Here is a 9,901-nt window from a genome sequence, read left to right as displayed (position 1 = left end):
GCCCGCCGAGCTGCGCCTGACGCGCCACCGTCCGCCGCAAGCCCGACGCTGCCCTCCCGCCGCGCCCCGCTCGCGGCCCCCTGCCCGGGCACCATGGACACCTCCTCGGTCGGCTTGCTCCTGGCCTTGCCCGTCCTGCTCCAGCTGGCGGCCGGGGGCGGCTCGCCGAGGCCGGGCGCGCTGCTGCGGGGGTGCCCCGCGCACTGTCAGTGCGAGCCGGACGGCAGGATGCTGCTCAGGGTGGACTGCTCCGACCTGGGGCTTTCGGAGCTGCCCTCCAACCTCAGTGTCTTCACATCCTACCTGTAAGTGCGCCTCCACTCCGCTCCGGAAAGGGGACAGAGGGAGGAAAGGAGGCGGGCCCTAGGCCAGGCTGGGGGCTCCTCGGCTCCCGCCTGCTCTGGAGGGGGCGGGCGAGTTTGCAAAGGGCGTCTTGGCCAGGCGTGTTTGGACCCCTGGGAAATGCACGTGTCTCGGGGTAGCACGCCCGCACTTTCTGGGCCCGCAGAGAAGCGTCTTCAAGTGCAACCCGGGAAAGCGCTAGTGCGCTGCAGCTTTGCGGTCCACCTCTAGGCAGGTCGCCGCGCGAATTCCTCCGACTGGAGGCATTTGCCTGCAGTGTGGGCATTTGTGCCCCTGAGCCTGGAACCCAAGGGCAGGCTTCCCAGTTGGTCCCTGCCCCAACCTCCCCTCCTTGTCCTGTCGCGTTCCACGAAGAGATGGGCCGTAAAAATTTCCACAGAGGAGAACTCCAACTCGTCCAGCTCCAAAGGAATTTACTCTGCATCTCTTGCACAGTCGCGTGATGTAACCTTTTTCTTTTCTTTTTTCTTTTCTTTCTTTTTCTTTCTCTCCCACCGCCCCCCCCCCTTTTTTTAAATGAAGTGGTTATAATGTGGCAACCACAAACCCGATAAGAGCTGCCAGAACGTTATCTTTACCTTTGGCTGCCCGAGCCGCCCTTTGAAGTGCCCGCGGCCACGGTGTAATCTTTAACCATCTCCTCCTCCGGGGGAGGAAAGGGAAGTGGGCTGAAGGCGGCGGGGCGGGTAAACAGCGGCGCAGACACCCAAGTGGAGACCTGAAGCTCTCTATCATCCCTCGGGGATCCTCCCAGCCCGTCATCCCCCCACCACAGACTCCAAACCCCAACTACGGAGACGAGGCAGCGGCTCATTTCATAATCTGGTCTCTGGAAAATCCAGGCCCGGAGGGTAACAGGTGGTCGGGTGGATGTGGTGACCCAGGAGGAACCCGATTCTTGGGAACCAAGGCGACAACTCTCCATCGCCCCGTGGAGAATTTGGGGCTCGCTTCCTTCACGCAGAGAGACTAGGGGTCGGGACCACTCGGGAAAAGGGGCACTCGTGGCCACAAGGTTACACGTTTAGGTTTGAACTCGAGGCACTGCGGTGAGCCCACCCCAAACCCTGGCAATCCCAGTTTCGGCTTCTCTGATGTACCTTGGCAGGAGTGAGTTGGGATGTTTGTGAACTCGGTCTTTCCTCTGTTTAGTTGTTTTCTGGAGGGAAGAAACATGAAGAGGCTTGCACAACGCTTTACACTAGATAGTAATTCTTTTTCTAGAGACAGAGTGAGGAAGGAAAAAAAAACATTCTTTTTTACTTGCTTTGATTTTGCCTTGAAAGGGAGGGATTATCCTGCTAGATTTTAGTGTTAGTAGACGGCAGTCCCTTCCTCACCTACCATAAAACTATTTTGGCTGCTTTCCCTATCTGAAAAGTTTATAAAAATTACTCTATTTCCCCACCAGGTTTCCCTTCGGTGGCACTTAATTGCATGGTGTAGTGATATTTTTACAGCTATGGAAATCTGCTCGCCTAAGTGATCATTCTCTAAGAATTCACATTTCCTCCTCCTAAACGACTATCTGTACTATGAAATTGTCTGTACTATTCATCTCCAGCCTCTGGGTTTAACTGCTAAACTCAGTGTTTCAAGAATCACATATTCTCCTGTATCGTGAATTTCTGAGAGCGGTTGGCAGTTGCACTTAAGAGCCTAGAACTATTCTTCCCTATCACCCTGAAGAAACTGGCCATACACAAGGGAGTTGTGCATTCCCCCCAAACATTTACCTATTTAAATAATACACTTGTTAGAAAACTTGTTTAAGGATACAGAAAATAAATGTCATGACTTTTTTTCTCTCACTCATTTGTTAGGCTTCTGTTACTAAAAGTTGGTGTAAGTAAAATACTGCTTCAAATCATTTCCCACATACCTCAAATGCAGTTAACTGCATCCTCCATGTGCTGGGGAGCTCTGACTGCCACTGTTCCCTATCTATCGTTATGGATAACCCCTTGGAGTTAAGATAGCATTAGGAAGTTAATTGTCAGCTTTTTCCCGTGCTATTTGATGACAGCCTGTATCCTGGCCTAAGGGGAAATGTTCTCATTGTCCTATAAAATATTAAACTCAGAGTGTCTGTGGAAAGTGTCACAGTGAAATGTCAAATACTTGCATCTAATGGTTAACATTTCAGGGAATATGAGTGCTAAGTGTAGAAATCAGTCCTGAAGTAAATAACCAAACTGATGTTCTTCGTGATGGGCAATTTCAGAATTGGTCTCCTTATAGAGTACAAAATGCCAGAGGTCATCGGATGCCCTGCCTTGGTGGGTTGAAGGGTTTGAGGTTGGGGGGTTTGTTTTGACAACCTCAGGAACTCTGTGCCGACATTAAGGGTAGATGGCGCCCTCTTTTGGTTACACCTAGCATTAAGTGACCATTTCTCCTTCACTTGTGCACTCACAACCTGAAAGAGAAATCTTTATTTACTCATATTCAAATAAATAAGCATGTGCTTTACTGGTTGTATTATTTTAAGAGATAACTTCATTTTGCTCTTAAATGGGAACACGAAGTTACAGCCCCGCTCCACTGGGGCCCAGTGGTAATTAAGCTTTGGTGAGAAAGTTGCAGTGTGCAAAGACTGATGTGGGTGAAAGACCAGACTACTATCTTTTATTGTTTGTAATAAGTTACCACCATTTCTTTGAGTGAAAATGTTATCTCTTAATCTTCCTCCTCTCCCCAGGAAAGAACAAGCATTTCATTTTCTTCAGACTGATGGTGGCAACTTCCAGCTGTACATGTTTGGCAAATAGATTTGCCACAATCTGATAACAGGCTAGTCCAACTCGTAGGTAAAGAAAGTTTCTTCAGTCTCTTCGTAGAAGGTTAGAGCTGTCTATGTACAGCTTTAGAATCTTTCTTCCCCAGAAAAGCTAAGTCTTAAGCCAGTCCAAACATTAACTCTCTTTTCTTACTGAACTGTATTCTCCAGTGGATCTGTAATTGGACCACTGAACATGCGTGGTATAAACACTGGAAATTTTCAATCTTAATCTTTCTCTCTCTCTCTCTCTCTCTCTCTGTGTGTGTCTCTCTTCCAGTGATTTTGGGCTCTGATTTTACAACAGGAGCTAATAAAGCTCACTCAGCAGAAAACAAGGAACACACCAAGGTTAAGACATAAAAGCAGACAATAATTATTTCCAACGTTTAGTGCATCTCAACCTAGCAGTAGTGATCTGTCAGAAAGAAAGTAGTGCTAGCATCTAATCTTACTATTGGTAAGATATTTTAATGCATCAAATGTGGACATTTTTGCTAATAAGGTCTTAAAAGTAAGCTCTCTATACTACTTTGATGTATCTTTCATCCAGTTAGTGTGGCATCCAAATAGAAAACTAAATCCTAATGAATATCTTACTATAGTAAATATACTTTTCTTTATTGATCTAGAACAGCCATTTTATTTTTAAACGAAAACTGAGTTTTTCCCTGCTATTGCTTAAAGACATGAACATTTCATCCACAGGCAAATTTATGTCACATAAACTAAAGGAACCAAGAGAAAGATTTTGTGTGTGTGTGTAGTTTGGTTACTTTTCCATATGTAACTTTGTAACAAAATTTAATTTTACACATAACTGGTAAAACTAGTTTTAATTTAAAAAACCAATCAAAAATCTCAATTATAACTAATTAAGGGTGCCCTGGTGTCATACATGTGTTCTAAGCACTTAAGGTACGGTTTCAAAATTAAAGAAACTTTTCAGACTCTTCCTTGAAAATTATTTAATATATTTCTACTTCTCTTCAAGCAAAGAAAACTATTTTAAATGAAGGAAAATTTTGTACTTTAGAGATGGTTACAAAAGCCTTAATTGTTACAACAGTTTAGGTCAGTTGCAAAATTCATAGTTTGCTCTACAACCTACGTGCAAAATTCGTTAAAAATATAATAATATCAGTGACTTTTCTGCATTTTAATGAAGTTCTTTCTTTTTCTTCAGGATGCCCGGGTTTTCTTAGTAGTGTTTTTGTTATGGGGGCAATTATTGAAACTAAGTGACTGAGTTAGTCTGAGTGATTTCTTTTTTAAGTAGTGGCTCTGATTCAAACAATTTTGTGGTGTAGATTTAGAATAAATATTTTACTGAATATGTTCAACATGTGCATGGCAGAGTTTTTGTGACAATAATGAATTTTTACATACAGTAAGCATGATCCTCAATCAGATCTTCGATCTTTTTTCCCGTTACACATTTTCTTCGAAGTAAAGGCAGAGTTCTGATCTGCAACGAAAGGTGGCAGTCACAAATGAGTTAGAAGATTGGAATAAAAAAATAACCTTCATAATTAAATAAAATTATACTTTAATAATGAAACCATTCCCACTTGGATGTGCTTTAAAAAGTTCAGAAACACAAAACTAGTCTATAATTTCTCAAAGTTTTTAACTGAACTGTTTGTTTTTAATTTCCAAAACATGTAACTGTCAAAAGCATAGACATAATAACCAAGTAAACAATTAACTATCATAAAATTAGAGACATTGCGGAATATTTATAGTTTTACAACTGATACCTAATATCTACTTACCTTAATAAAGCATTTTATATATTTCTTCTATTGAATGTATACATTTAAGTCATTTTAGCTATAAATTTAAGTATGTTTCCAATTAAGCCAAATCATATGCCATAATATAGAAATGAAAAACAGTAGTGAGTGCTGCACTGAGCAATTTTGTGAAGTAATTCTTTTGGTTTTGTTCAGTTATTTATATAAATTTAGAATAATGCTAAATGGCACATTTCCTTGTAAACACCCACAAGTGGATATTTCTGGTAAATTGAATTCTTCATGAGAAGGCAAATTCCTTCCTATGAGATTCAACCTCCTCACTCCTGGTGCAGTGTTTTCCTTTATACAGTCTCATTTTGTAGTAGAAAAATGAATCAGACTGGCGTTAGAGCCACCACTGATATATTACTTACCAAGCTGGTAATTTAGTCCTATTGCTATTTTTTTTTTTTTTTTTGTGGTATGCGGGCCTCTCGCTGTTGTGGCCTCTCCCATTGCGGAGCACAGGCTCTGGATGCGCAGGCTCAGCAGCCATGGCTCACAGGCCCTGCCGCTCCACGGCATGTGGGATCTTCCCGGACCGGGGCACGAACCCGTGTCCCCTGCATCGGCAGGTGGACTCTCAACCACTGCGCCACCAGGGAAGCCCCCTATTGCTATTTTTGATGTACCTTAGGATTTCATTTGTTAAACTACCCATGAGTTCCAACCTACTACAACTATTTTATTCCCAGATCTGTCAGCTTCGATATACAGTTTTATTCAGTCATTATGGACGCCAACTACATGCTCAGTTTCACCCATGGAACTCCTTAGCTCTGGGAAAAGGAGACATTGCATAGGCTGTGTGGTGGAATTTTTTATAAAAATTTTCATAATTCAAAATTAATTTGGTTCTCCATAGGTGACATGGTAGGAAACAGGCTCATTCTTGAAATCTCTGGCATTTTCTCCCACCTCTTCAAGTTAATTTTTTCTTTTTTACACTGATTGAGCCCAGTGGAAATGCCTTATTTGAAAGTGGTAGGTAGAAGAATGTTGATCATTTGATTTCACAATATGGAATAATGTTATCTAGTAGTAATGCTAAAAGACTGTTAACAGGGTGTTCAAATTAGTAGGTTAACTTTTTTTTCCTTTTTTTAATTAAAAAATCCTTAATTTTAATTGAGATATAATTGATGTATAACATTAGTGTCAGGTGTACACATAAAGATACAATATTTGTATCGAAAATGATAGCCACAATAAGTCTAGTTAACATCCATTAACCACACATTGGGTTAACTATTTTTAAAATGCTTCGTAAGCAGGAGTACTTCCTCATACCCTCATTCTCAATGTTTAAATCTGGGATTGGAAAAGCTGGAATTTACTTTAAAAGTATGCAAAAGAACCAACCATTGTCCATGAAACCATCTTCCTTAAAATCAGATGGAATAATTCTCCGGGAGGTAATGATGGGCTGTCTTTCCTTCAGGGTTTATCTTCCTCACTAGACTGTGAGCTCCGCCAGGCTAGGAAATTTTCTACTTTATTTCCCAAGTGCCCACACCAGTGCCTGGCACAGAAGAGATGTTCAGTAAATACTTGTAATGTTGAATTGAATAGAATTGGCTGAACCAGCTGCTGAAATCCCAGTGGCTAAAAGAGCCCAGAGAAAGACAGATGAGAACTACTTGTCTGCAAGTAAGAGAACAACACAAGGCTACTGGTATCCCACAATTATGGCTCAGCCCCATTGGAAATACATTTAAATTGTATTTTGCTTAAATGATGCTGTGACTTGTTTAACAAACACACCAGAATTTACATGTCTATATTACTTTATTATTGTAATGACACTAATTATAACAGCTGACGTTTATACTGTTCTTCCTGAGTGCCAGGCATTATGCTGCTACTTTACTCAATCCCACATCCCACAACAACCTTTTGACACAGGTACTATTATCATCCCTATCTTGGGAGGCCCGTTAGCTTATTGCAAGGTTATTTCCATTGCTCAAAATGTTTGGGGGGCCTCTTTGAAATTATCTTCAGGGCCAGTTTACCAGAAACACAAGAAAACCAACCTTCTAATGTTTAGCTATGCCTCATAGTAATTGTAATTGGTGCTGAAATACTTCTTCTTAGGAACACAGTTTATGAAGCTCTAATACCACAAATATTTCTTCAAGGAATCCTGGGAAATGCAGTTTTTAGTTTTCAGTAAAATGAGAATAATATTATATAGCTTAGGGCCAATCTTTTAAGTTTAGTAGATACTTTTTCATATATCCATTTTCTTGCTGCCACAAAAACTATTTCTCTTGTCTCCAAGTCGAAGATAAATTGTGGTAGTGCCCAAGTATTATAAAGAGTGGTCAGCTGACTAATAACTTCCAAGTTAAAAATGAAACTTCTTTTTTTTTCTATGACCAGATCTATGTGTCAAATAAAGTAGCTGAATTCTTTGGAACTATTTGTCAATTCAGAGAGACATGAACTTTCTTAATAGGCCAATTTTATTTAAGTTTGTATTTACCTTTAAAACTGATGAGATAAGATGAAGTGACACATCATTTATTTGATTGAGAATGGAGAATTATTTCAAAGTTTTATCTACTTATTGATCACTCTGTAAGCTCTGCACAGTTTAACAATTAAGCCAGTGATACAGACTTCTGTGTAAATAAGAAATCTGGATAAGTCAGAGAAAAGTCCCTTCCTTCAAACAAAGAAGAACTTTTCCTGAACTATCCATTTAGTTTCTTCAGTCCTTCAGTTCATTTGCTGCTGTAAACCTATGTGTTAATCATTTATTGTATTACAAAGTCAACATGAAAAATCAATAGCTGACCAATTAATTATAAAGCATATTCAATGTAAAGAACACCTCCTCAAGGAAGAACTGATGTTTAGAAAATTTAGGTTACATTGGGATATAATCTCTAAAAGCTCTTACAACAGTACACTCAACTGTAGTTTTCTGTGAACATTAATCATTTAAAATTATAGCAGATACAAACTATTCAACGCTATATATAAAACAGATAAACAAGGTCCTCCTGTATAGCACAGGGAATTATATTCAGTATCTTGTAATAAACCATAACGGAAAAGAATATGAAAAGGAATATATATGTAAAAAAGTTATTCAGCAATCTCTAACTTTCAAGTGTCTCATTTTTAACATATGCACATTTTTTCCATGTTCATTTTGCCCTTCTTGGCTTCAGAAGGAGTTTGATTTCATCTCCTAACGAAGACTGTGATGGTCAAGGGGAAAGAAAGCCATCTCTCATGCACACACTAACACACACACAGCAACACACCAATAAGAAACAGTTTCCTTTGTGCTACTTGCTCGGTGGAAATGATACATAACATTGACATGGCATGGCAGTGGAGAGCCAGCCCTTTTAAGGGGAGACACCGAGGAACTGGCTGTGAAGGTACCTTCAGTTAGCTTCAGAAGCTGCAATGCAGAAGACAATTGTTCTGGCAATGGGAGCCCAACTCCAGCTGGGAACGCGTGCACCTAGCTGACCTTCCTCGTCAGCCTGCCAGCTGAGATTAAGCTTTCCTCAAGTGGTCCCTTGTTAGCCCAAACTTTTCCCCATTGTTGCTCATCTTTCACAACTGGAAGCCAAGTGTTTCAAACTGTTACTCAATTTGGCAGCCAAATTCCTTTATTTCCTCCTTCCACCTCCTTTTCTGCCGCTCTCTCTCTGTCTCTGTCTGTCTGTCTGTCTCTCTCTCTCTCTCTCTCACACACACACACACACACACACACACACACACAGTGATGACGAACCTTACATGCACGCCTTCCTTTCCAAAGTCCACACTAAGAAGAGAATCTAAGAATTTTTATGTTTTGCTAAAAAAACTAGTAAACACTCTTGTGCTCCTTTTTTTCTTGAAACCTTAATTAAGTAGAACAGGGACCTCTACAAAAGGTGTCTCTTTGCAAAAATAACCTTCCTTTGATCAAAAAAGCCACAAAAGTGTACTTCTCGGGAAAGTAGAAAACCACACATGATCTCAAGTGGAAAAAATATAAAGAATTTGCTGAATTTTTAACCTTAGCACGTAACAAAGATATTATTTTAAAGTTGGTTGGTTAATGTGGGCTGTGTTAGAACTTTCATTGTGTTGTGTTTGGGTTTACCCAATGTTATTTTAATGAGTTTATTGGTTCGACACACAAAATACCACATGGCGCTTGAAGTTTTTAGGTTATAAATTTTTTTGTGAGGCACTTATTTGAAGGAACTCTGTTACATAATCAATTGGTCTTTAAATCTATCAGCACAAAAATAACCTTTCACTTTTTGTATACATATACGGTGAAGATTATTTGATTATAAAAATTTCCATGGAAGGAGCTACTTTCCTTAATCATCTATTATGTGTATATATTAAGATGTTCACAATAAACATTTATTTCACAATGTTTGTTGAATGGATCTACAGAATGAGTTAGGAGTCTTCTAGTAAAGACTGAAATAAGAAATCCTCCTCTTTATTTTCTCTTCATACTTCTTGTCCTGAAGGGACCCTTAGCAGACCTGCTTGCATTTAGCCATAGATGTACTCTATAATTAGTAGTGTTGTCTGCCCAATAGAGTAAAGCCTAGAAAAATGTGGCAAGAGAGATGGAAAGGGTGTGTGGAAATCTGCCACCCAAGAAATAGCACAGGCAGAACAGAGAGACAGTGAGACCTCCGCTAGGCGTTCAGCCCCGGTTGGTACATTTCTCCTGAGTCTGTCCTTATCCTTCTCCATCCCTCTCTTCCAGAGAGTATCAGAGGAGGACTGGAAGGATGCATTTTCCTTATCTCAGACACTCTACCCCCCAGGGCTTCAATCTACAAGACGAAGGGAAGTTTAGAAAGAAGAGTCTTTCTAAAGTTTAGTTTAGTCTAACTAAAGAAAGTTATCAACTCTTAAACGCACTGAAATCGGGGTCTTTGATTTTAACTTGAGGAAGCCACCATCCCTGTGGTGGGAG

General features: G+C 40.4%; 1 protein-coding gene across 6 annotated transcripts in view; it reads left to right on the top strand.

Annotated features, from left to right (window-relative positions):
• Positions 1-79: 79 nt before the first annotated feature.
• The window catches only part of LGR5 (leucine rich repeat containing G protein-coupled receptor 5), a 121,189-nt gene continuing 111,367 nt past the window's right edge, over positions 80-9,901 (top strand). For all 6 annotated transcript variants that reach the window (XM_024737170.1, XM_024737167.1, XM_024737171.1 and 3 more), the window contains exon 1: positions 80-305. In XM_024737170.1, coding sequence (XP_024592938.1) covers positions 94-305 — 212 coding nt within the window. In that variant the 5' untranslated portion in view covers positions 80-93. The remainder of the gene's footprint in view (positions 306-9,901) is intronic.

This window comes from Neophocaena asiaeorientalis, unplaced genomic scaffold (assembly GCF_003031525.2).
Source record: "Neophocaena asiaeorientalis asiaeorientalis breed wild unplaced genomic scaffold, Neophocaena_asiaeorientalis_V1.1 scaffold134, whole genome shotgun sequence".
NCBI classification, from domain to species: domain Eukaryota; kingdom Metazoa; phylum Chordata; class Mammalia; order Artiodactyla; family Phocoenidae; genus Neophocaena; species Neophocaena asiaeorientalis.
This window is presented reverse-complemented; position numbering and strand designations above follow the sequence as displayed.